The sequence below is a fragment of the Sturnira hondurensis genome, unplaced genomic scaffold, assembly GCF_014824575.4.
Source record: "Sturnira hondurensis isolate 20B ecotype Veracruz unplaced genomic scaffold, ASM1482457v3 Scaffold0014384, whole genome shotgun sequence".
Taxonomy (NCBI): domain Eukaryota; kingdom Metazoa; phylum Chordata; class Mammalia; order Chiroptera; family Phyllostomidae; genus Sturnira; species Sturnira hondurensis.
In genome coordinates this window covers 24,493,369-24,521,042 of record NW_028087015.1, presented here as the reverse complement: position 1 = coordinate 24,521,042, position 27,674 = coordinate 24,493,369, and the positions used below count along the sequence as shown (strand labels likewise).

The 27,674-nt window shown below is 34.6% G+C and overlaps 1 protein-coding gene across 2 annotated transcripts in view; it reads left to right on the top strand.

The window, feature by feature from the left end:
• Positions 1–27,674, top strand: part of LOC118998709 (cadherin-10) — an 80,735-nt gene that overhangs the window by 20,765 nt on the left and 32,296 nt on the right. For both annotated transcript variants that reach the window (XM_037063048.1, XM_037063047.1), the window contains exons 2-4: positions 14,635–14,929; positions 16,183–16,302; positions 16,729–16,896. In XM_037063048.1, coding sequence (XP_036918943.1) covers positions 14,635–14,929; positions 16,183–16,302; positions 16,729–16,896 — 583 coding nt within the window. The remainder of the gene's footprint in view (positions 1–14,634; positions 14,930–16,182; positions 16,303–16,728; positions 16,897–27,674) is intronic.

Genomic DNA, 27,674 nt, shown 5'->3' with positions numbered 1-27,674 from the left:
ACTCTAGAAAACAAGTAAGTATACAATAATTATCAATATGTAAAAATAAAGAAAATGTTATGCTCAATTAATTTCCTTATAAACTGTCATACACACTGTCATACATTGGTCTCTATTATAAATATATTAAATGTTTTATTTTAAATCACATTTTTTCAATTGTATAGTCATTAAACTTAAAGAATCGCCCAAGCAATTACTATCTAATGGTTAGCTAAAACCTTTTGTTTGTCCTGGCTGGCGTAGCTAAGTGGATCGAGTGCCTGCCTGCAATGCAAAGGGTCACTGGTTCAATTCTCAATCAGGACACATGCCTGGTTCCCAGTATGGGGCACATGAGAGGCAACCGCATGTTGAAGTTCCTGTTTCCCTCTTTCTTCCTCCCTTCCCCTCTTTAAAAATAAATAAATGAAATCTGTAAAACAAAAACAAAAATAGTTTAATCAGTAGTAGTAAAGGGAACTTTGGTAGATTTTTCAGCAAGTTCAGAAAGTGATTTTAATTGAACCTTATTTTAAAAAGTCCTTTTCTGGTTTGTCTTTTTTGATTTAGTTTAGTTTTATTTTTTTTTAATTTTAAAAGTGTATTTTAGTTACAGTTTATATTCATTATTACTTCGTATTAGTGTCAGATGTACAAAATACTTATTAGACAATTGTACCTTACAAAGTGTTACCCCTGGTATTTCAAGTACCCACCAGGGAACCATACATAGTTGTTAGAATATTATTGACTCTCTCTCCTATGCTGTACTAAAAAGAGCTCTTTTGATTTAATCATGCAAAGCAATTAGACTCTTATAAATTTTAAATATCCTTGAAATTTAGAGATTCTACAGCCAAAAATAGAAATTAACACAATAATCTTCACACTTGCATTTTATATTGTAATTTAAATTAAGTTATTTGGAGAGCAATTATAGCTACAATTTCAAAATGATCTAGTATAATTGCATCATTTTTTAAAAGAAATATCTGTTTTCTTTAATTTGGTAGCCTAATAACTTTTGTTTATTTCCTTTCTCGTCTGAAAAATAAGGAAAAAAACATATATAAAAGATTATATATATATATATCCTCATGGTCACATATTATGTATATGTGATTATATATATTAGATTATATATAGATTAGATTACTAGCACAGGGAACAAACTGATGAGGCTTCAGAGGAACAAAAATGATGGAGACTCTGTGGGCACTTAAAATGGAATGGGTCACTGGGATAGCTACACCAACTCCAGAGCACAGTAGATGATGGTAAGAGTCATATGGGAATAAGGTGAGATGGAAGTATTATTTTCAACTTTAATTGGGACTCATTGGTTATTTAGTTGACTTCCTCAACAATCAGCTGTGTTAATTGGCTTCTCCTTCCTACCTCCCCGCCTACTAATAGCATAAGGAAAATATTCAATCAAATAATTTTTGGAAGAGTTTGTGGCTCTCAAATTGGGCATTGCTAATGCCAGCACATGCACATTGTAATGGAGATGGGACCGCTTTACCTTCCCATTTCTCATTTGCACAATTTATTCTGAAGTCCTCAATGCCAATATACATATTCTATTCTTGTCAGAAGACAATTTTTAATTTCTCACCTTTTTTCACTTCTAGATATTAGCAACCAATTTGCTTAGATTAAATTACATTGTGGAATAGTAAAATAGAAACTGACTACCCAGCGATATTCCAAGATAGTAGAATCCTCGTGATTTGCTTCCATTCCAGAGAAATAAAGGTTATGATAGAAATTCCCTGGGGGGTTTCCTGAACTCAGTGTCTCTCAGCTATAACACAGCCACATATACACAGTGACTCTGTGATGCTGCAGCACCCCTTGATACTTGAGGACCAAGGGGAACTGACACAGGCATGAAACTTAGGCCATCTGCTCTGATGAGCCTAGTGAACTGCCTACATCGATTTGGGTTCCGTGTGTCTTTAGTGGCCAAAACTACAGAACTGTGGCAAGCCAACCTAGCAGCTGCCATCACGCACTATTTAGATCCTGCCTGATGATCCTGTTTGGGCAGTGCAGAGTCATGACCACTTAATGACCAGGCTTGTAGGAAAGGAGAAAAATCACTCAAGCTTCTAATGAACCTTTTCCACAAATGTAAAGGAATAACAAAATGTCACTAACACTTTAGAAAATCTCACAGCACACAGAAAGAAACACCTCATTTGATAAACAGAGCATTACTCTCTGGAATAGAAGAAATAAGTCACCCTGAGTAAAAAACTTTGTAATAATTAAATTGAATTTTCTAAGAAAATAAAAAATGTAGGGCATTTTTATAAGAAGAGTCATTTGAAACATGTATTTTATTTCAAGTGAGATATACTCAAAAAAAACTTTAAAAGGAGGTGATGTAGATAAAAGAGTCAAGGATAAATCCAGATATCTAATAAACTTCTAACAGAAAACCTAGAAAAGGAGAAAGGAAGAGGGAAGGGGAAGAAGAGAGGGAGAGAATAATGTCAGACTAGAAAGTGCTAAGGTAATCAAATATAAAACATCTCAATATTCTTTCCACAGATGAGGAGAGACATCAAATGATCAAATGGGAAGGACTCCAGAAAACTTAAAAATGAAGGAGTTCAATTTCTACAATTGTTTTTATAAGATGTTAAAACCACAAGTACACGGTCTCCAGTATAAATATACCCAGAAAATTATTTTTAACATAATCAAATGAAAATTAGATTCTGACTAGAAAATTTCAACAAAATTGGGTGTTAGAAGAAAATAGAACAATTTCTAAAATTTTCTGAGGAAAAATTATGTGAAACAAAACATTATATATCCAGTTAAATTACCAATCAAAACATGGGAATAAGTCTGTTAGTGTAAGTCATAGAGAAAAGCACAAATAAAAAAGCAATTTCAACGAATTAGAGACTATGAACTCGTAAAAATACCCTCCATAGGTATGCAAGATAAGTGTACATTAGTGTAGAATTCAGTATTAATTTATATGTGTTACACTCAAGAAATAAAATAGATCGCTCTTCTGATTAACCATTGTTGCAAAACACCACAAATACAATGGCGTACCACGAAACAATAATTTTGTTATTTGTCTTTCTGTCTCTTCCTCTCCTCTCTCTCTCCCCCTTTCCCCTCCAGCTGCCTAGCTGAGATTGCTCAGAACCTGAGAGCTAAAGATCAACTGGGCAGTTTGCACAGTGGCCAAGGGCTATAGGCCCAGCGCCTTAGCTGAGTAATGCAGAAAGTCTAACTGTTTTGACCTAGCCTCAAAAAATCCCACATCGCGTTAGCCACATTCTGTCCATTGCAAGAGATTCCAGGGGAAAGGAATTGCATCCCACCTCTTGGTGGGGATTCCAGGGAAGTATTGAGCTTTTCCTCTTGATTAGATGATCACAAGTTAGAGGAAGAAACTATAGGGTGGAATTATTGTTGAAGCAACTTCAACACTATCTGCTAGTTGTTTAAAAAGGTAAATTTACAGAGAAAAAATGTCTTTGGTATTTAAAGATATGATGCTAAATATAAAAATCTCAAGAGATGTCATGGAGAATAATGTTAGAATCATTACCTAGAAATTAAAGCAAGAAGACGAAGGTGGAAAATTCGCGGTAAGAACAATGACATTAAAAGGAAAAACAGTAAGGAACAATGTCTGAATAGTAAGAAATTCAGACCAAGAAAAAAATGGAGGAGATGAGATATCAATGAAAAATGCACTAGAATGTCCCAGAATGAAAGATATGAGATAGCAGAGTGAAGGGCCTGGTTGAGCATCCTGCAATTTTGATAGAAATATATAAACACCAAGGGGCCACACTATAAATTTTAAGGAATCTGGATAAAGAAAATGTTCTGCAAGCTCACAGAGAAAAACAAATCCATGAGTATTATACAAAGATCAGACATCAGAAAGACTATAGATTTCTTAATAATAATATTGATAATAGTGATGGAATAGTATATTCTATATTCTCAAAAATAATATTCAGTTGTGACTTCTTTGCCCAATAAGAGAATATATGTTTATCTAGCATTTGGATATCACAGAAAAAAATCAAGAGTAACAAATAAAAAAGAGGAAATACATTCTGGAGTTTGGAGAAGCATAGATTCTTGTGAATAATGATCAGAAGGTAAGAAGTATAAATAAAGTTTGAATCTCAGAAGGTCCCTTTGGAACATGTCAAAAAGCTCTGGGAGATTGTCTTCACGAAGGATGGAACCAGTTAACTTCAGCAGCTTAGAAGTAGTTTAGGCAGTTGTGGAAGAGTTTGTGGTTTAATGTAAACTAAAAAATCAAAGCTCAGAAGGCTAAGAATGTGGCCATCTATAGAGTAATATATAATTCAACACATGTCTTATGAGAAGCTTGGCAGTGCATTTGAGGACCTTCATTTCTTCAATATTTTCATTCTAGTTCAATGTGAACTCTAATTTTTTCTCTCATTTCCTTTTTATGCTTTTTTTTAAATAATCACAGGTGCTTACCTCCAAGTCCAGGCCCAAACTGTTCTCTCCTCCCAGGTCTTAGTTCTTTCAAGGTGTACTTGAAAATGTACCTAGTTCTTTCAAGTTCTTCCTGGTGTACACAGCATTTGGTGTTGGGAGTATGATTTTTTTTTTCTTTTTTTGGTAATCTGTCTGGCTATTCTATAGGTTGTCAGTGACAATGTGGTTCTGCTATTATTCCCTAACTATCTTATTATAGTCTTAAGATAAATTACAGATGTCTTCAATGACTTGTCATATAGCTTCAGAGACAAATTTATATTTATATTTCTACCTCTCACTACTAATGAAAAAATTAAATTTGTATGATATTCATGTGGATATATTCCACTGAATCAATCTTGTAGTTAACTGGAATTTCAATCTAACTTGCAGCCCCAATCCCCTTTAATATGAAAAATGTTTTTTAAAAGTACAGTTATATTTATAATGTAGCATAACCAATGCCCCCTTTTTATTATAGACTCTAATTTCATTTTACTTCAACCAAAATTCTTAGCTTTTCCAAAGAAATAACACAGAATGAGCTCTTTGTTTCTCATGTTTGTTGCATTTAACTTTGATGTCTGTTCATCTACAAATAAATGTGTTCTGTGAAAAGTTAGGAGTCCAACAGAATAGAACATTTGATTCTTAACATCAACAGAAGTGTATGTGTAACTCCATAATAACATAAAAATAATAGTTCAAAATCTGCATAGGTGTTATAAAATTATATGTATATATACATATTCATACAAAATACACAAATTAGAGTTGGGACACAAAGAGAAGAGGGGTCAATGTAGCCTTGAAAAGGTATTTGAAAAAGGACTTCCCATAGGATATAAGGCGTACATAGGAAATTTATAGATGAGTAAGAATTTGCAAGGTGGATAAATCAAGATCATGGGAAGGACATAAGTTATAGAGGCATGATATTATTTGATAAGTTTGGGGAATAAGTCTCATAATTTAACGAAGGTATGAATGTCTCTCAAGCAAATGAGCAATCTTGTTTTTGATGAGGACATTTTCTTGATTTTTTTTCTGTGTGGAGAAACATAGAAAGTCAATCTAAACCAGGGACTTTTTAAAATCTAGTTTATGGCTATATTGCAGAGGTATTTGAACTTTCTGATATCACACGAGGCATTGTCTTTTACACCCAGACAACACACACATGCACACATTTTTCCTAGGATAGTGTGCATTTTTTCATACCCTTTGTTTAGATTCTCATTTTAGCCAGCTCTTCAAAAAAGTGCAGTAAATGTAAAGATCAAAACTTTATTTTATTCTGTTTATTTTTATCTCTTCCTTGACCATAACCCTTAGAGAGAGCAGGCAGCTGCGTGGTCCTTCTCCTTTGGGCATCCAGTCATGTACTTTTCACTCAATGGTTTTCAAGATACAGACCCAGCAGCTTCAAATACTGTCTCTGTAGCAATAACCTCTAAAACTTGTGAGTCCTAAAATACCGCACTTAGAAGTCTCATCACTCTCTTCAGTTTAGTTTAGTTCAATCCAGTTCAAGAAATACTTATTTAAATAAACTCTTTCAGTAAATACTTGTCCCTAACCATCTTCCTTTCACCTATTCTGTCACTGTACCTTTCTTGGCAGAAAGGAAGAAGGAAAGGTCCTCAGCCGCTTCCGTAGCCCACAATAAAGAGGTGGTCATTCATTATGTTCTCATCTCTAATTTTTTTCACCTTGTTACTCAAAATAAATTTGGTTTTCACTATTTTGCATTTACTCAACAACTTTTTAGACATTCATCTACATATATTCTTATATTTTAAATCCAAGATACTTAAGAAGACTTGAAGTTTTGAGGGAAAAAGAGGTATGAAATGTCCAATGTCATTTTCAGTCCCCAAGGGGATACTTGGTATAATTTAGTAATTTTCAAAACTGTAAGAAAGAAGATGTTAGACTTCTTGTTTTATAAATTTATTTAATTGTTTTCAAGTACAGTTTTCTGTCTTTTACTCCCATCCCAGCTCATCCCCCAGTGTTCCCCATCTCCCTCCCATTTCCACCCCCCTTAGTTTTTGTCCATGTGTCCTTTATACTTGTTCCTGTAAATCCTTCCCCTTTTCCCCCGAAATTTCCTCCCCTCTCCCCTCTGGTCACTGTACCCACTGTTCATAGCAGCACAATTTACAATAGCCAAGTCCTGGAAGCAACCTAGATGTTAGATTTCCAAAGGAATATAAACTTTCTCTAAACTATTTTCCCCAAAACTCTCTTTTGAAAGGATAAATTAGTCATTATAAAGAGTGTTTCTACTGTGTTTTACACATATCATTTGAGGTCTTAAAGCATATAATGCATTTTAAAAAAATATGTCTATGTGAAACTTTAAGTTCCTTCAATGTAATTGTGGTATCTTTACAGTACAAGTAAGGAGATGCATGCACCCTCTTGAGACACTTTAAGATGTGAGTCAGCAGCATTTCTAGCAGGTGATGTTTTCTTGAATTTTTATAGCACTCCATAAAGAAACTGGACCTGTTACAAGGTCTTGCGTAATCCCTAATGTCAATAAATGGTTCCCTCAATACTCTGGAAGAATCCCAGACTGAACTCACCAGTCAGGGTGGCAAATTTTCAGCTGTCTGTACTTTTTTGGGAAGACCAAGTGGGAAGGGGGATTCCTAATTATTAAATCCAGATCCCACTAAGGTTTATCCTTTTGGAAGAGATTTCTAGAGAACCTTTCAAATGTGGAAAATAAATTACTTATTTTTCTTAAAAGGCTTTATTTATTTTTATAGAGGGATAGGGAGGGAGAAAGAGATGGAGAAAAACATAAACGCTGTGATTGCCTCTCATGCACCTTCCACTGGGGACTTGACCAGCTACCCAGGTAGAGTGGGAATCGAACTGGCAACGCACTGATTCACAGGTCAGCATTCAGTCCACTGAGCCACACCATCCAGAGCTAAACCACTTAATTTTTGTGCCAGACCTTAAGCTATGTAGATTTCCTTGTCCATTCATGGTTTAATCCTCTGTGCTTTCCTCTAGCTCCAGAAAGAAAGTGTTCAGAAAAAGGATTTATCCATTTATATCATATATAAGGGGTATTCTTAAATTATTATAATTGTTTTTACAGTCCATTCCATTGTTAAACTCTATTTTCCCCATTTGTACTTTTGAAGGATAAAAAATTGATGTTATTTGAATTCATACAATTTAGCCTATTATTTTCTATGTTATTAATATTAAAATAACGCTCAGTCTTCTCTGTCAGCTTCATATACCCTATTTTAAGATGTTTTATTGCTTTTTCTTTATTTCCCAGTCTCAACAAAATGAGTAACTACTATTGACTTCAGACCAGATTGTGTTTGCATGCTTTCACATGCTTTCAGCTACTTCCTGATGCTGGGCGATCTTCACTAATATTTCTTAGTGGGTGTAAATTTAAAGTTATTTGATTTAATGCCTTATTTTCCACTTGATGTTGTCTTACTAGAGCAATCAGAGCAAAATGCTAATGATGATGCTACTGGAATAGCGTAGCATATTTGCTGCAATCTGGATTTTTTAAACAAATATGAAATCTATTGGTTGTTTGGAAGAACAGCAGGCATAAAATTATAATTGTGCCTTAGCCAATCTATTTAACAATTTCTTAATCTTTTAAGTTAATGAACACACCCAAAATGCAAAATTGTTAAATCAGAAAATGAATGTTACATTCCTCGTGATTCATCTTTCAAAGAACTACTTCAACAATTAAAAACATAATTATCATACACTTCTACAAATATAATTCTAATTTTCTCAAGAACATTTTCCCAGTTTCTGAAGTATAACCAAATCCCAACAATTACCACTATCCAATAGGCATCCATATTCTGAATGAGAAAGAATCTCACACAAAAATCTGTCTTTCCAAACTAGTAACCCACTTCTACAGGCAGAATTGACAAATAGTGTTTTTCACTTTTTAACTTGCTTTTCATTTTTCTTCCAGACAGGGTGAAAATATAATGTAACAGTTTTATAGGTTATCTTTCTGGTGATAAATTTCATAGATTCCCTATATTTCATAAACAGATTAAAATAAGTTCTCATTGAATGTGAGAAACTGAAAAATAAAAATGAACTGATGTTAAGAGCTCAAGTTTCCACTAACATAGTACTTATCCTGAAGTGTCTTCCTACTGTAACTTCTGTGAGTTGAGGAATTAGTTTGAATCTGTTTCTTCCTTTATTCTAAAAGTTAAAAATAAAATTTGAGAGGACCTTAAACTATGTAAGCCACAAGACCACTTTTAGATTATAAAAATTAGTTTTAGACAAATCTTGAGATGAGTGTTTGACATGAAATATTGTAAAAATAGCAGAAGCCTCCTGCATGTCAAATTATAAGACTTTCATTAAATGATCTGCACTTAAAAAATTCTTTAAATTCAATGGATTGTTTAGTTTTAATTATTAAACTCCTCAATATAAGCTGTGAGTTATAATTAACCACCTCCAAAGAAAGAGTGAAATAGTGGGAAATGCCTTTTAAATGTGCAGTGCAAAGCCCATTCTGTTTTCATTAATTGTCTTGTATCTTGCCATGTCCTTTATCTGCTTGTGAATTTACAAGGAACATAGCAGGTTGTGAATTTTTAATAGGTTTTCCTCAAGGAAAGAAAAGGTCAGTATTAACATAAAATTCTTCTTAAAGATTTGTGACACAAATGTTTCACACCAAAGAACAGGTGTTACTGAGGAACTAAAGCCTCAATAATCTGACATTTTTCTCCATTTAAAGAAAACTTAATGCCTCACATAATAAAATAGCACAAGGTCAAATCAATATAAAAGTTATTTCAAAGTAGATGCTGTAAGTTATTTGACACATAATCCATAACCCCACTTCTCGGTAACAGATACCACTGATTTTATTCAATTAAATGTTTAATAGATCCACGTATTGAAAGTAACATCCAAATATAAAAGTCAAGATTAGCAAGTAAGAGACAATTGTTAGTGCTAACACTCATGTGATAACTACTTAGTATATGAGTTAAAATAAGAAATAAAATTCTATTAACACACAAGAAAAGGAGAGGAAAAAATACCAGGGTAAGGGTGGAAAAAATATACAAAGGATCTTGAAATAATTAAAGTAATAAGAAGAAACTTAAGAAAGAAGAGGGGGAGCTTAGGTAAGAGACTTTAACTAAAGGACTCTGTTCCTTGCTCTTTTTCTTTAGCTGTTTCTTTAATTGAGGAAATCATCAGTATCAATGTAGGTTGCCTGTTATTAGTTCTTGTCTCCCAGCTGTTTTCTTCAGAGGAAGGAGTAACTCCCCCAATCTCATGAGGTCTGGAAATGCATCTTCCTGTCTTGTAGTTGCTGTTTCTTTTACTTGTGCATGGCTCAAATATGTATATTGAAATAAGATTTTGGGTAAACATAAGCTAATGGCAAAGTGCCCAAACATGGTTTTGGCCTTTCATTCTAGGGTTTGTTGTCTTGTTTCCCTCTGTAAAAAAAAAAAAGAAGAAGAAGAAGAAAGCACTTTTCTGGTGGTTCAAGAAAGTGTTATTGTAAGTCTGGCTTTCTGGATGCAAACTTTTACAAATTCGTAGTTCTAATTATTGTTCTTAGATATGAGAAGGTAGCAACCTTTTTATTTCAGATTCTCAAAACCACAGTTCAACTTATCTTTGAAGATCCGCTCAGGATCTTCAATCCTTATCTTTTTGTTTTCCTAATACCACGTTCAATTTTCTAATCCAACAGAAACTCCCAAGATGTGAGATTTAATTTTTACACTCTAGTATAAGTGAAGATAAAAATTCTGCTGTGACTCATATTCCAAAAGTGAACATGATTAAAATCAAAACCTCAACAATACTGGCAACGTTCCTTTGCATGATTAACTGATCAAAGTAACAGAGGTAGTGTTGCTTCCCCGTCTTGCCTTACAGTCTCTCTGCTTTGAATCTGTGTTTTATTTTACTTTTTTTTAAGATTTTATTTATTTGTCTTTAGAGAGGAAGGAAAGGAGAGACGGAGAGAAACATCAGTGTATGGTTGCCTCTTGTGAGTCCCCTGCTGGGAACTGGCCTTCAACCCAGGCATGTTCCATGACTGGGAATCGAACCATGATCCTTTGGCTCGCAGGCCCGCACTCAATCCACTGAGCTACACCAGCCAGGCCAGAATCTGTGTTTTTTTTTTTTTTTTACTAATCCCGTATTTCCCATGAGATATACAATTTGGAAAATGCAAGGAAGTCCTTAAGTTTAAACCTTTTCTTATTCTTTATTAGGTAATTTAGGTGTTATATACTTAAGAAATCCTTACTAGTTTCTGTGGGCTAGTTTATGGGTTGTCTTGTGAATTGTCATTATATAGTGTTCAAATCTTCCACAGCACTAGAGTGGAATTGTTGATTTTCTTTAGACATACCTGATACTTATAAGAGTAAGCAAACATTTCTCAATTAAAATTGTTGAAAGAATAGACATTAAACATCAGAACTGTGTACTATAATCCACAAATTTATATGAACAAATAATTATGATTGGGTTGGCCAAAAAGTTTGTGTGTTTTTTTAAAATTTATTTACTTTTCAAGTACAGTTTTCTATTACTCCCATCGATCCCACCCCTCCGTGCTCCCCCCTCCCATTTCCACCCTTCTTAATTGTTGTCCATGTATCCTTTATATTTGTTCCTCTAAATCCCTCCCCTATTTCCCCTGAAATTCCCTCCCCTCTGGTCACTGTCCCCCTGTTCTCTATTGCAGTGTCTTCGGTTATATTTTGCTTGCTTGTTCGTTTTGTTGTTTAGCTTCCTGTTAAAGGTGAGATCATATGATATTTGTCCTTCAGCACCTGGCTTATTTCACTCAGCATAATGCTTTCCAGTTCCATCCATGCTGAGCAGTTTGTGTGGTTTTATTTCCGCAAAATAAAAGACATACCTTTCATTTTCAACAATAACTGTACTGATTTGGAAATTTTGAGTGTTTCAGCTGTCTTTGATGTGTTATAATGTTGGTTGCTCTCAATTAATGTCTCGATGTCATAGCTATGAACTTTACCTGGTCTACTGATGGTGGCGCATAGTCCAGCGAGAAATCTACAGCACAAAACTTCACAAAACACCTTCACAAACTGCCTTTGCAAACCACTTTTGGCTTATTCAATCAGTCACAGCACCTTCTCCTACACTGCACCAATCGTTTTTTGTCTTTGTGTTTCAGTTGTATATTTACTTCTTACATTTATTTATTTATCATTTTAAAGATTTTACTTATTTATTTGTTAAAAAGAGGGGAAGAGAGAGGGAAGAGGGAAACATCAGTGTGGTTGCCTATCATGCGCCCCACACTGGGGACCTGGCCTGCAACCCAGGCACGTGCCCTGACTGAATGAAACCCGCAACCCTTTGGTTCACAGGCTGATACTCAATCCACTGAGCCACACCAGACAGAGCTCATTCTTACTTTTCTTGAAATAATAAAGCATGATATGCTCAAAATGTTGCTTATTTTATTTCATCTTCAATATTAAAATGACTACACAAAAAATCACCAATTTTGATTTTTTTTTGGATGCACATTGAGAGTTAAAGACAACTCAGAGCTATCAGAGCCATCTCAGGGGGAAAAAAACGAATAAACTTTTGGGCCAACCCAATAATATCAATAATCATTCCTGAACTATTTTGATTCCCACACAGAGTAAAAAATATGCAACACTTATGCCTGCCTTTTGAAAAATTGGCACTATGTCCCATATTCATATAATTGGAAAGTTTACTGGCAACGACCTGCAATTTCAGTTACTAAAAAGCATCAGTTTTTTGACTTTGGAGAACCTTTCCTTGTACAACACAGTGATAAGTTATTTCTGAGAGGTTTTTAGTTAAAAGCAGCTGTTTCTGGAAGTTCTCCACCTTGCTTTGTTGTTTATGAATGGCAAAAAATGCTGAAAATTGCCGCCTGACTTCTTTTCCTTCGGAGTATGAATCCATTTGGGGTTTTCTTTATCCATAATGTCTGTAATAAAGAGCTGTTTGTCCAGAAATCATAAAAATGGAGTCTGATTCAAATTTGATGACCAAAGCTAATTACTATAAACCATTAACAAAAAAGTAGACTGCTTTTGAAGAACCAACAGTACCAGTAATATATTAGACATATATATGGTTTAAAGTATGTATTTAATTTTCAAAAATGTTTGGTGTTTGTATAAAAATATTTTCACAGCTACATTCATTGACATAAGCTCCCATAAAGGAAACCTTCAAATAAAGAAACAAAATTCTATTTAAATTGAAAAAAATCAATGTAATATTTTGTACATGTAATTAGATGAAAATGTTTGTTGTTGTAAGTCATCTAAAGAACAAAAATCAAACCTATTTAAATAGTATGTCTCTACAACCTCTACAATTTTTTGTACAATTGAAAAATACATTCTCCAATGTTTAATTTTATAAGCTACAGATTAGTGTGCCTATTCTGATTTATTAGTACATTTTATATGAATATTAACAAAACTTATTCATGATTATGTCTGTTATTGTAAATTCTGTACAAAAATTTAGAAGTTTACACATCATTTTTATATTTCTTATCTGAATAAAAAACAAAATAAAAAACGTTTAATGTATAATTATTGCAAATAATCAAACTATAACCCTAGCATAAAAAGTATTTGTGGTTGGATGGTATAATTAAACAGAAAGTTATAGTTATTGTGTTTCACAAAGCTGTGATGNACATTTTATATGAATATTAACAAAACCTATTCATGATTATGTCTGTTGTTGTAAATTCTGTACAAAAATTTAGAAGTTTACACATCATTTTTATATTTCTTATCTGAATAAAAAACAAAATAAAAAACGTTTAATGTATAATTATTGCAAATAATCAAACTATAACCCTAGCATAAAAAGTATTTGTGGTTGGATGGTATAATTAAACAGAAAGTTATAGTTATTGTGTTTCACAAAGCTGTGATGTGTTCCTCCCGTGACTGAGCTGGTCCCTTCAGGGTAAGACTTCTATGGTAGGCAATGGAAGGGCTGCAGATGAGATTCTTGGAACCCATTATCCCCTATCAAAAAACATCCCCGAGTTTGTTTCTGCATCCAAAGAGAGTCTCTTTTCCAGGTCTGACACCTGAAAGCCAGACTAGCCAACTGTTACGTGCATTCCTAATCTTGAGGGTTGGCCTAATGGGCATCTGTGAAAAGAACAACATAGAGGGAATTTGCCCAGGACCCATGGGCTCTTGGGCTAGCAGTGGCATTAAAATAAGGTGTGCACTGAGTTGAGATGTTTACATGGATGTGAGCAAAGGTCTCTGACATAATGACTTGATTCTGGAAGGTAGGTGTTGTGAACATGAGCCAGGGGCTAGGATAAAAGACTTGTCCTGCATTGCCTTACTCTTGCACAGAATTCTGGTTTGAGGTTGTTAAGAACATAGATTTGACAAGGCAGGAGGCTAGATACAACATTTTATTTTATAGTTTATTAGCTCAGTTTATAATTTTAAAATATATAGAAAATTGTTATGTGGACATCTACTTGTAATCTTTCTCCGAGCTGCACAAAGAGCTGTTGGTGAGTCACTTTTATATGAACCCCAAATGATGCATGGTGTCGCTAACACACAAACTGTGTCCCATACAACTTTGCCTCTTGTACTGTTCTTAAGTTATCTCTACTACTCCTAGTGGAAATACAGTAACTAATACATTTTAGGAGATGAATTTTTTTTGTATAATATGAGAACAAAAAGATTTTCCACTCTGAAAGAAAGAGAGAAGCAACATTTAAACCAGCACATTAAGACCGATAACTTATGTCTTTGAAAGGACTTTTTTGCTTATGAAAAGTCATTTACTTAGCAAAGCAAAGCAGGGAACAGTGTTTGATTTATTTTTATTACCAATTAGAATAAAAACCATGCTAATATGTGAAAGGCTAGACCTGTAGTATATAGTATATAGATGAGGGTGATCATACTTATTCAGCTCTCATTTCAAAAACTAAGATAACTGACCCCATTATTCAGTGATGGGACATGAGAGGCCTTTGTGAATTCTTTCAGCATTATGTACCTTTAGACATTATCATGGATAGACTCTTTTTTATTCCCTCAGCTTCATTCAGACCAAGATAAAGGAGATGGATCACTGAAATATATTTTATCTGGAGATGGAGCTGGTACTCTTTTTATTATTGATGAAAAAACAGGTGACATTCATGCCACACGAAGAATTGATAGGGAAGAAAAGGCCTTTTATACTCTACGTGCACAAGCTATTAACAGAAGAACTTTGAGGCCAGTGGAACCAGAGTCTGAGTTTGTGATAAAAATCCATGATATCAATGACAATGAGCCAACATTCCCAGAGGAAATTTATACAGCTAGTGTTCCTGAAATGTCCGTTGTAGGTAAGTTTATTTACAACAGTTATTATGGAATTCAAAAAGTATTGAGACATCAAACATTGTTTAAATATTACGATCAAATTATTGAAATCACCTCTGATTCCCTACTAGGAATATATACATAATTTTCTCATTTAGGATGTAAGAAAAATGAGTGCATTTTCCAGTTCCTATGTATTTGTAAATCTTACAATACAAATGAAGTAGACACTTTCCTCAAAAATCCAAGAAAATACCATTTAGCTCAATAGAAAACTATGAAAATATATTTTTGAAACATGGATTTGGATAATAGCTGTGTAATATTTCGGCACTAAATGTACTGTAAGTGCATTCAGAACATAGATATAACATAGAGTATTTGCATATATACTCCAGTCATTTGCCTAGAGTTTGTCTGTATTACCTTGACAAAATGCATGATGGAATTGATGAGATTATCCACTTATTTTACATTAGGCTGCATTATTTGTATGAAATAGATGATTATAAAAAACATCAGAAAATAATAAGTTTTAGAGATATATTTGGATTTAGTAAAGTAGATTCATTTCTCAAATGTGGGAGAAATTGTATTAACCAGTAAAACAAGTGCAATTTTTGTCTTGTAACAGTTGTGATAGCAGATTTTTATCTCTGCATTTCTCAAAAGCATTGTTCTGAGATTATTATTTAATATTTACTTCATTAAATCCCGAGGACTTTTGCCAGTTGCCTTATTATAAAGCCCTTTAAAATATCTTGAACTTTATTAAATAGCTTTTAATAGTTCATGGAACATGGGATCATCTTGGATTGTTTCTAAATTTAAACTTTAATCTATTCATAAAATCGTATTCTGGAGCAGATGTTAATTATTTTTGTAGTTAATTAGTGAAGAGAGGAAAAGAGGAGCATACTTACTCCTTTGCGATTAGGTAGATATGCCCTTTATGTGAAACAAATCTATTATGTGAAAATGAATTTAAGTATCGAATCTGAGCGTTTGTAAAGTGACTGCATTTTTTATAATCTAGTAATTCAAGTGTTATCTATCGCATGCATAAATGTACACTAGTTGGCTAAGTAAATATGTAGTTGAATTCAGAGTTTACCTATAACAACTTTACATATGATTTTTCATCTACATTATCAATAAATATTTCTTTAAGAGGTCATTATTAACACCAAAAATCATTCAAGTCTTCCATGAAAACCAGTGCTTTTGCTCCTCCTTCTGGTACTGTGCAGAACTAAGCTGAATTTGGATACTTCAGGTACTTCTGTGGTGCAAGTCACAGCCACCGATGCCGATGACCCTTCCTACGGGAACAGTGCCAGAGTCATTTACAGCATTCTCCAAGGGCAGCCATATTTCTCTGTGGAGCCTGAAACAGGTCAGGAGTCATGAACTGGTTTGTTAATTCAGTAGTCTTTATGATCCTCATGAGTAGAAAAAACAGTGGGAAAATTAGCACAAAACATTAACATCAATAGCCCCAGCAGAGTGATGATGCCACGCTTAAGAGATTTACAGTCTCAATGCTGAATGATTGAGTTAGTGAAAATATAGCTGTTGTTATGTTTTCACATTGGCTTTAGGTCACTATGCAGCACATAGAGTATTTTTTAGAAAATAGAAAAACAACACAAGTTGTAAATGGTATGCGTTGAATCACTTTTACAATTTCTAGGCAATGAAATTTCATAAAAAAACATGTATTTTTCAAAACTCACTAGTTTAGACATACAATTTGTGAGCTTAATCAATAAATAATTAATATTTTAATAATGGTAACAGATGTTTTTATATTTTCTTCAAGGTATCATCCGGACTGCTTTACCAAACATGAACAGAGAAAACAGGGAGCAGTACCAAGTGGTGATTCAAGCCAAGGACATGGGTGGCCAGATGGGAGGGCTGTCGGGGACCACCACCGTGAACATCACGCTGACCGACGTCAATGACAACCCGCCGCGCTTCCCCCAGAGTAAGCTGCCTTTCAAGGTCTTTCTGCAGGGCAAGAGTTCAGAGTGAAAAAATAACAGAAAAAACAAAAATAGCTGTCGATTATTTCATTGAAAACGCGTTGAAAGTGCGCTACAAAAATGAAAAGATAGGCATATATACTGATGAATTTATTATTTAAAGATTAAAAACTAGATATTTCAGAAATTTTGTTAAGAGACAAGGAAATTACAAAAACTCTTCATATGCATACTTTTCATCTACAGTTGTAATCTAAAACTATTTATTTTAGTTAGCAAAATAAAATAATGTTTTATTGGAAAATAAGTCATAATTTGACAACAAATGCGTTCATTTCCACTTACAATTTAATAACAATTAAATTGTTATTAAATTGTTCATTTCTTACAATTTAATAACAAAGATTCTAACTTGAGGGCATTTTTTTTCAATAAACAATATAATTTGACATAATAGAAAGGGCTACCTAGTGAGAACTTTACAAACTAATCATATTTGCATTTAATATATTTGTATTAGGGGTATCATAAATAAAACATTTCATGTACTTATTTATTTGTATATATATTTTATGTTATAGGGTTAACCTTAAAATTATCAAAATAGATCATAAATAGGTTAAAAACCATTAACTTCTGACCTTATAACACATGTCCTTATTTTCTTTCCTCACAATTTTGGTAGATGTGCAACTAGAGAGGATTCTATTAGGTCTCAGTGGCCACTCCCAAATGCTAAGTGATTAGTCTGCTAATCTCCTGGTAATACCAGCCAATTTCCTGGTATTCTGAAAGATCCTATGCTCAAGTCGAAATTTCACGGTATTAGGAATGTGGACTAAAAATGTAGACTCTAGTGTGATCCACTTACTTAATTTTTAGCATTTCCTGTGCATCGGCTTCTGAATCAATGCTCTAATTTTAGGTGGGCAAAGTATTAAATTTGTGACAAAGTATTAAATGACACTTATTGTCTTTACATTTTACACGAAAGATCATTGCAGAGAAAATTATGGTCTAAGAATTCACTGTCTTACCTGGACTCTTTATAAAGCATTTTACCTCTTTTCGTGCTATTGTTTTTCTAACTGCAAAGTTATTATTCCTAGTACATTATTTGAACTGAATTGTTTATAGTTAGGTGTGTGGAAATATTGCAAAATCCAAGTAGAATTTTGTTGAGCAGACTAATCTTATGCTTATGCGTTGCAATGATTATTTGGATAATTTAGATTCATGACTGTCAGGTCTGCCAGTGTTGGTGCCTAGCCCAAAATACTGGGGGAAAGGTGTTTGCTCATGCTCCTTTCAAATAACAAGGTTTCAGCTCCAGGTTACATTTACTACTGGCAGGGAAAAGGAAACCAATTGTTATCCTTTATAGTTGTTTCAGAACAGTTCTAAAGATGTGTCCAGTTACACTGAACTTAAATTTCCCATTTTATATATCATATACTTTATGATATATTTAAAATATATATTTTGTTATTTTTATCTGTTATAATACCTCTATTAATTCATTTGATAATTATTCTTTTTCCATTGGATATCTGGTAGGAACATTATTCAAGACCTGAGATAGTAATAATAATGACAATGATAATAATAAAGCATAATTTATATTTTCTTTTTAAAATATATTTATTGATTATGCTATTATAGTTGTCCCCATTTTTCCCCTTTTTCCTTCCCCTACTCAGGACCCTCATTCCCTCCAGCAGTTGCCCCCTTAATTCATGTTCATGAGTCATGCATATTAGTTCTTTGGCTACTCCATTACTTACGCTGTTCTTAACATCCCTCTGTATATTTTGTACCTACAATTTGTGCTTCTTAGTCACTGCAACATTCTTCCCATTTCCCCCCTTCCTGTTCCCAAGTGATAACCCTCCAAATGATCTTCATAGCTATAATTCAGTTACTGTTCTGCTTGTTTTCTTAGTTCATTACTTGGATTCAGTGATTGATAGGTGTGACTTTATCGCCATTTTGATATTCATCATTTGGATCTTTTTTTTCTTCTATAATTTCCTTCAGCATTTCATATAATAATGGCTTGGTGATGATGAACTCCTTTAGTTTTACCTTGTCTGGGAAATTTATATTTTCTACATAGCATTTTTATTGAGCCCTGCACCACTTTATTTAACTACCTGCTTAATGCAATTAGAGCAGGTGATTCAGGTGAGTTTTGTGGCCTCCAGTCTACAAACGAGTGACGAAGGGCCACATTGCAAGTGATGGCACGTGTGGGTTGTCGTCAGTCCCCCCATATGTACGAACAAACCCACTTAGAGAAATTTCAGAGCGTACTATATCTTGTCTCGTTACTTTTTAATTATAGATAAAAACTAATTTATTCATTTGCATTTTCTCAATTACCTTTTCTTCTACGATACTTGCAACCATATCTTACTCTTGGGAACACTCAATCGCAGCGACTAGAATGTCACTTGGTAATTCGTCATCTAACATCTGGAACACTAGTTTTTAACTTTTAACATCATTGCATTAACTAGCCAAGGTTTGGAGAGGGTCCTACAGTTTATGGAGCCTTTCACATGGAACATCATGGAAATCTCACATTGTTATTTTTATTATACTCGATAATATGGAAGAAGTAAAAGAGGTTCGGAGAGGAAATGATAGCAAAAACAAATCAGTGCTGCTTCATAGAAATATGCTACAAACCAAAAGCATGTGCCACATATGTAGTTTTAAAATTTCTATCCGTCATGCATTAAAAAATTAAAGAAGAGACATTTATTTAATTATTGTATTTTATTAACCCAATGTTACCTGTTAAATACATCATCAATGTAAAACTCATTCAGATATTCTACATTCTTTTCTCCCATCACTCTTTGAAATACCCACTTACATCAGGTATTTTCTAGTTATGTCAAGTCCCAGTTCAGACTTACCATGTTTAGTCAATAGGTCTGTGAGAGCTGGTGGCCTGAACAGAGGCTGTCAAGTCAGACAGCTTTGGAGCAGACTGTAGAGTTACCCTGCCTGAGTCCCACTGTTGACTTGTTCACTTAGCACTTGCCACCTTGGTCAATCAAGTAAAACTGAATAGCAATGAGTATTCCATGGAGTGATAAAGCTAAATAATTTAATGAAACACTAAGTGATTTCCCTTAGTGTATGATGGATGTGCTCAGGGATGGTGATTTGTGCAATTGCTGTCCTATCGTCATCATCACCACTGTGCAATATTATAAAAGTGGAGTTAGAACTTGAACTTCCATGCATGTGGGTTGACCCAAATTCAACATTCCTCAATATGCCACATCTGTAGAGGATAAAAATCTCAGTCATTCGGAAGGGAAAGTGGCACAGGAAAACTCAGATGTCCTCCTTCACTGTTTAGCTTATTTTATTGTGTGAATCTCTAACAATTATTCTTAGGCCAAGTTTTGCTCCCAGAGAAAATGACTGGAGGCATTTTTTGCTTGTCCAGGTTGGTGGACACTCCTGGCATCTAATGGATGTGAGCCAGGGATGCTGCTAAACATCCTTAGACTTCTCGTAATGAAGAAAATGTCAATTGTGCTGAGAGTGAGGAACTTTGATACAATGTATAAGGAACTCTTCCAGTGAAATAATGAACTCTTCCAGTGAAATAATGAACTCTTCCAGTGAAAATGAACTCATTTACTTAAAACTATGTATTGAGGATTCTATTACACCAAACACTACTTTAGAAGCTAGGTATATTAATTTTACCAAAAATTAATGTCCCTATGACCTTTCATTAAAGCAGGGGAGGTAAATCGTGCATAAACAGAGCATTGTATAGATACAGGGGATTGGCTCAGTCCTGGATAAGGAGGAGTCCTGTGTGTGATTCTGATGTTTAGGGGTAAAATAAGGAAATGACTCATTGAAGAGGTAGAATTTCTTCTAAGATAAAATAGACCCAGCCATACAGAGGGACTGAAGAATCCTGCAAGCAGAGAAAACAGCATGTGAGAAACCCTGAGGTTGGAAAGGGAATGATATAAGTCAAGACCCCAAAACAAAGTGATGCTACATCCTACCAAACAACAAGGAGGTTGGTGGGAGATTAGACCACAGGGCACGTCACTCACGGGAAATGTTGGCAACAGTAAAATGTCATCAGTACCAACAAACACAGAACTGTGTGCCTGATCTAAGTTCTCACAGTGATCTTGTGGTTTTAGAGGTGAGCCTCGATACAACATGTGCTCCTTAGTAATCTTCTAAAACAAAGGTGACAGATCCAAAGTGTGGGGCGCACCTGAAAACTGGGTTCCAAAAGCACATTCTGTTCTTTTCCTCTAGGTATAAAGTTTTCACTCTTTAAAAAAGATATCTCTGCTAAAATTCTTTCAGAATCTCAAGTTATTTCAAGTGCTTTAATTTAATTTTAAAAACAGTAAGTGAAGGGGAAAATCTATTTGTTTCCTTCCAGGAGAAAACACTTTATTTCCAATTATGCAAATGAAGATTAATGAGTGTTGATTCTTGATTATGGGTGGCTTATTGTCTGGCCTAATATTTCAGTGAAATGATAAGGGTGATCACTGATGTGTGCATGGTGCAATGGGGGGGTCAAGGAGTGGCCCTGGACCAAATATGGGGGTAGGGTACTGACTTCATCCTTTACAGTGGGAGCTATTTTTGGAGAACCTAGCACTTGACCTAAATCCTTTTTAAAACTAGTACTTAAAACTACTATAAGCCAAAAAATAGGAAAAGAGAGGTCAAGGAGTTAGAAATTAGCAAAGTCACCATTTATGAATGGGCATCTTCTGCATAGGCAAAAAACATGCTTCAAAGTGATTGTGAGGATTATCTTTGGTGATGAAATAGCAGGTGATTTTAATTTTTGTTTTTCTGTATTTTCTATTTTTATATATACATTTTATACTTGGGTAATTCTAATAAAAAGGAATAATGGGATGGAAAGGACAAAACTGGCAATAAAATGATCAATGGAGAGTAACTATTGGAATTGACATAATGTGGAAAATCATGGGTGGTCTATCCCAGTTAGTTTTAGCGGAAAACGTTTTGGAAGAAGCTGGAGGATAACAAGTTGAGGAATAAAAGAAAGGCAGAAAGAGGATTGAACAAAGAATTTCTCTGTGTTAAGTAGCTGAAATACCCACTTACATCACGTATTTACTTTAGAAAATACATCAAGAAAATACAATAGAAAAAGAATATATTGTATTAGAAGAAATTGGGGATCAGCATGGGTCCCTAGATAACTTTTGAGAGCCTCCTACATCCCAGGTTTGAAGCAGGAATTGGGCTGCAGTGGTCAGCAAGGGACCTGAGCTACCTGCTGAAGGTGTAGACAAAAAAATGATAACCATAGGAATGTAAATATGATCTTTGGCTGTGTATTAAGTGCTGTGAAGAACATAAAGCAGGAAAATGACTAGAGAATTGAAAGGGATGTTACTTTAAGAAAAATGAATAAGGAAGACTTCTTTAAGGAAGCCTGAAAATTGCAAAAACTGGGCAATTTAACTCCTCTAGACCTCATTTGCTAAATACACAATACTTACCTTGCAGTGTCAAAATGAAGAAACATGTTTGCATATATAAAATATATCCGGCAGTAATGGTAACATATAATAAGTTCTCCAGAGGTGGATTTCCTCCCCTCCTCTTCCTTTTGAAGAAATGTGTCTGATTTTCTAAACTTACCTTTTTCCTTGTCCCAATACTTTGCTGTTATTCTTTTATGGCCAACCAAAGATTAAATAAAAATAGCTTAAGTCTGGAGAGATTTATTATCCCAGTGGCCAAACAAATGAATGTACTTACCATGTGTGAAGAAATGAATGCTTCTATGTATGAAGAACCCAGAGTAAATTTTCCTGCTCTCCAACCAGTGAAACATTCAATGGTCCTTAAATTTTGATATATTTCATTGTTCTAAGATAGAAAAACTTTTTATAGTTCCTTATTGTAAATCTAGCCACCAGTAGCCTGCAGGAATATTTTAGTTTCATTCACTCTTTGTCATTTCTTTCCTTCTTTCCCTAAAATCAGATAAACAAAACAGGCTCCTGTTATCTTGGAAAAGTCTATAAAATGTTAAATTATTGGAACCTGATTATTGTAGGGTATGGTAAAACCAATTGGATAACAAGATTTGTGCCAAAATGGCCTTTTTATTATTATTATTTTATTTTATCAAACCTCTCTGGGAAAATGGTAAGATACTGATTTTCTTTCAGATACTGGTAAGTAATTAAGGTTATCTGATCTGTAGAAGCCAGATTAGTACAAATATCTTTGCATTAATAGAGCGGAGAATGCTATGGGATAAGACTGTCAAATCCATTTATTAAAACACATGCACGCACACACACACAGATACATGTTAGAAAGAAAGTCCAGGTCTAGACAAACAGAGCTTCTGAAAGCAGTTGAGTCTAGATGACAGGTGGTCAAGCTCCCAGCCGGCCAGCTGGTGCCTAGCACGTGGCTCTGGTTCTTACATGGGGCAATATGTTACTACGACTCCAGAAGAATAAAGAAGAGTAAGCAGCTGCCTCACAAGCAAAAAGTTCCAACCCACAGACGGGACAATTCTACAATCTACAACCCAGTTCAAAGGGACCACAGCTATTCATTCACATTTAGCTGCTTTCCAGCACATCATATCACAGAGAAAAAAGACAAAATGTGTATATCAACTTTCTAATTCTTTCTGATAGTTGTTATGGGCTCCAGAAGAACTGAATTCTCATGTTTCCGTGTCTCTGGTGTGTTAGCATCATCATAGACATATTTGCACACAGCTTAGGTGGACAAGGAATGTCAGGGACCAATAATAAGCACATACTGTCAGCTGAACTGAGACTTTACAGGGGGGATATTATATAAATGGAGACGATATCATGTGCTTGAGTGATAATCAATTTGCATTTATTTTTCTTTGACTGTCTCATGACATGTTTCAGGATATGTTAAATACAGGTAATATCAAATTTATGAGAATTTTATATATTTACTGTGTAAATTTCCAGATCTGCCCAAAGAGCACTCAAAAGAGTGAATTTATTGTTGTCTACTATATATTTATTCTTCTTTAAAAAATGATTTTATTTATGTCTTTTCAGAGAGAGAGGAAAAGAGGGAGAGAGGGAGATAAACATCAATGTATGGTTGCCTGTTGCGCACACCCTACTGGGAACCTGGTCCACAACCCAGGCATGTATCCTGACTGGGAATCGAACTGGCGACACTTTGATTCTCAGGCCAGTGCTCAATCCACTGAGCCACACCAGTGAGGGCTATTTTTTCAATTATTGGTAGTAGAAACAAAACTCAGTTCTTCAACCTTTGATTGTTAGTTGTAAAAATTAGTACAGCATTACTTTTAGCAAGTTTTTATTAAGTTAAATAATAGGCGATGGTACATTTTGGGTGTGCAAAAACATGTACTTAGATTCAATTTTCCTGAGTATTTTGATAACATGTCCTTATAGTTTATACCAAATTATCTCTAAAGATTATATATAACTACAACTAATTCACAAGTGAGAGTAAGCAATTCTGGAGTCACTCTGAGCCTAAAAGTTATTTCATATCAATCTTTTCCTATCTGAATTACCTCAACTGACTTTATTTAGGGCATTAAAGTACATAAATATGGATTTTCTAATTTGCCAAACTTAAATAAAATAAAGTGTTAGAGTATATATTAAACACAATAAAATACAATACAGATATTAACTCATTTAAGTTTCACAACGTATGTATAAAGTAGTGCTTTTTTGTTGGTTAAAATTGAAGAACTGAAACAAATAAACTGAAGTCTACAGTCAGGAGATAAATGCGAGGTCGGGGAGGCAGGTTCTTTGGCTAAAAAATCTGTACTTCTAACCATTACACCCAGAAAGAAATTGGTACATCAAAGACTCTCTCTTCCCCAGTATATCCCATATTTGCTTTATTTCATGATTCACTACTTGTATATATATCTTATACAGACAATTTTAGCATGGACATTGAATTCTTACAATGTCCATGCATTTTGGTGCAAACACAGGAGAATCAAAACTTGGCTGGTTGATGTTTTTTCATGGTACCTTAGGACCAAACACAACTGGCTCCTTTGCCCGGATCAGCTATGCAAACAAGTTTGGGCCAAAACATAAGCAAGTTTGCACGAGGAAATGTATATCAGGAAATGTCTGTGTGATATACATAGGGATTTAAGACACGCACATTCAGTGAGCTGTGAGACTGCCTTGATCCCTGCCTGGTATGGGAGAGATTTGATTTAATAAGTGCTGATTTTCACTCTGTAAATAGAGTCAACCTCTCCTCTTCTGGGGATTCCAAGGTAATGTAGGCCCCAGGCTGATCTGCATATTTCAAAACTATCAAGCACATTTCACCTCGAGCAATAGTCAGGTATTTCCCAAGGAAGATACTTTAGCATGAGAAAGAGGGGAATGATATTAAAAATGTCACTTTTTTCCTTTTATCCAGAAAAAAAAATACTTATATTCAAAGCTGTGCTACAATTTATATTGGTTAGGTATGGCTATGATTTTTACTGTTACCATCAAAATACCCTCAAATATTTGGATTTTTGGTCATGGTTTCAATGCCTGTACTTTGTAAGAATTACAAAGAAATACTATTATCAAAGCATTCCTTGATTTATTAAAAACTGACTGAAGCCCTACTACATGCCAGGAGACATGCTAAGAAATAATACTAAACTACTAATGTTAAGGTGAGAAATAAGACACAGGATACATCCATAAATTATTTGCATTTTGAAAGGTCATTGTAGTCACAATCTATTTCTTTCTCACTTAGACATACATATTTAATTTGTTACATTGTTGTTTTTAGTTTCACATACATTGTCTCACTCTTTTCCTTGTTTTTGTATGTAAATATAGGGTGTGTATAACCCTGGCTGGTGTAGCTCAGTGGATTGAGCGCAGGCCTGTGAACCACACAATCGCGGTACAATTCCCAGTCAGGGCACGTGCCTGGGTTGCAGGCCAGTTCCCAGCAGGGGACTCACGAGAGGCAACTATACATTGATCTTTCTCTCCTTCTCTCCTTTTCTTCCTCTCTTAAGATAAAGAAATACAATTTTAAAAAGTCAGTTTAAAAATATATATAGGGTGTGTATATATTATGAAAAATATAAGTACAAAGACACATATATGTGGGTATGTGTATATAAACCAATGTACACACATATAGTTGGAGAATGATGCAACAACATGTATGCTGTAATTGTCATTTAAAACCCAAATCATGAAATGATAACTTTTCAGACGTAGGAAGATCAGGATGGAAATAGAAATTATTCGAGAGTTTTCTGGGCAGGACAACACAGGACATTGAAAGAGATGTTTTTGTTAGGGACACAGGAGGCCCAGAGGCGGCAGTCAGGGAAGTGCGAATGATTTGGTACGGCGGGAGCCCAGGTTTGAGCGCGGGCTCTGAGTGATGAGAGTGGAATCGTAGGCACTGCTGACATCAGGGGATGGGTTTGATATAAAACTAAAATGCTACATATTGTCTAAGGGACCATTTTTATCTTTACAGAAATATTTTATTACTTGGATTTCCCCCCTCAGCCCAAATGCCCCAGAATTTGAATCTCATGTGAAACATTAATGGATTTCTGTATTTCACTTAAAAATGTTCTCTGGGAACTGTTATAACATCAAAGTGACTCTAGCTACTAAAAGGCATTTTCTTTAGCTTCCCAACATGAAAGAAAATTTTTTTTTCAAAACAAAAGTTAGAAAGCAAGATGATCAAGTACATTAGATATCCTTTGATTTATGGAAAGATACAAAGAAGTTCAAATTTTATTTTCCTGGGATGATGGTAGAGCTCTTCACACAGTTCATTCCTATGTTTTTTTTTTCTTATTTAGTCTTTATTGTTTTTTCCCATTACCATTTAGTTTGCTTATTCCCCTTCCCCCAGCAATCACCATGCTGTTGTCTGTGTTCACGAGTCTTTTTCCTTTTTGCTCATTCCCTCCACCCTGCAACTGCCCCCTCCACTAGCTGTCATCTGCTCTCTATGAGTCTGTCTCTGTTTTGCTTGTTAGTTCAGTTTGAAGAAACCATTTTTTTAAAAAAAGAGCACAGGTATGTTTGTTCATTTTAACTAATTATTCTGGCAGCAACTAATTATTCTGATCTAGCAAACTGCTTGGATCCAGAGTTGACAGGAGTCTGAACTAATGCTGAAGAGAGGAGGGATTTTGAGAGATAATTTAAGTGGGTGACACACAAGACTTTGTAAGTAGGTCGACAGGTGGTTGGAGGAAGAGAGCAGAACCAAAGGTACTTTCTGGCTACCTACCAGAGAAACTTGTGTGAGGAGACAGGGATTTTACTTTGATTGAATATTTGAAATGAGATGCATGCAGAAAGATAGTGGAGTGTAACTATGTACTGGATCATGAAATGAGAGATACACATGACATGCAAGTAAAAACAGACATGTATGATATCAGGCTAAGTGTTTAGGATGACGTACCTGGGGAAATATACAATCTCATGAGTGTAATGAACTATACAGGGTGGGGCAAAGTAGGTTTACAGCTGCTCATGTGAAATAGAATGCAATGATTCACAATACAAAGATAAACTATTTCGCATACAACTGTAAACCTACTTTTGCATGGAAATTATACCCCGATCCACTTGAGACTCTCCAGCTATTCCGGTGGAAAGCTCCCCTAGACTAGATTGCTTGGCATTTTGTGTAAAGGGATTTAAAGTTCTTGTTATGG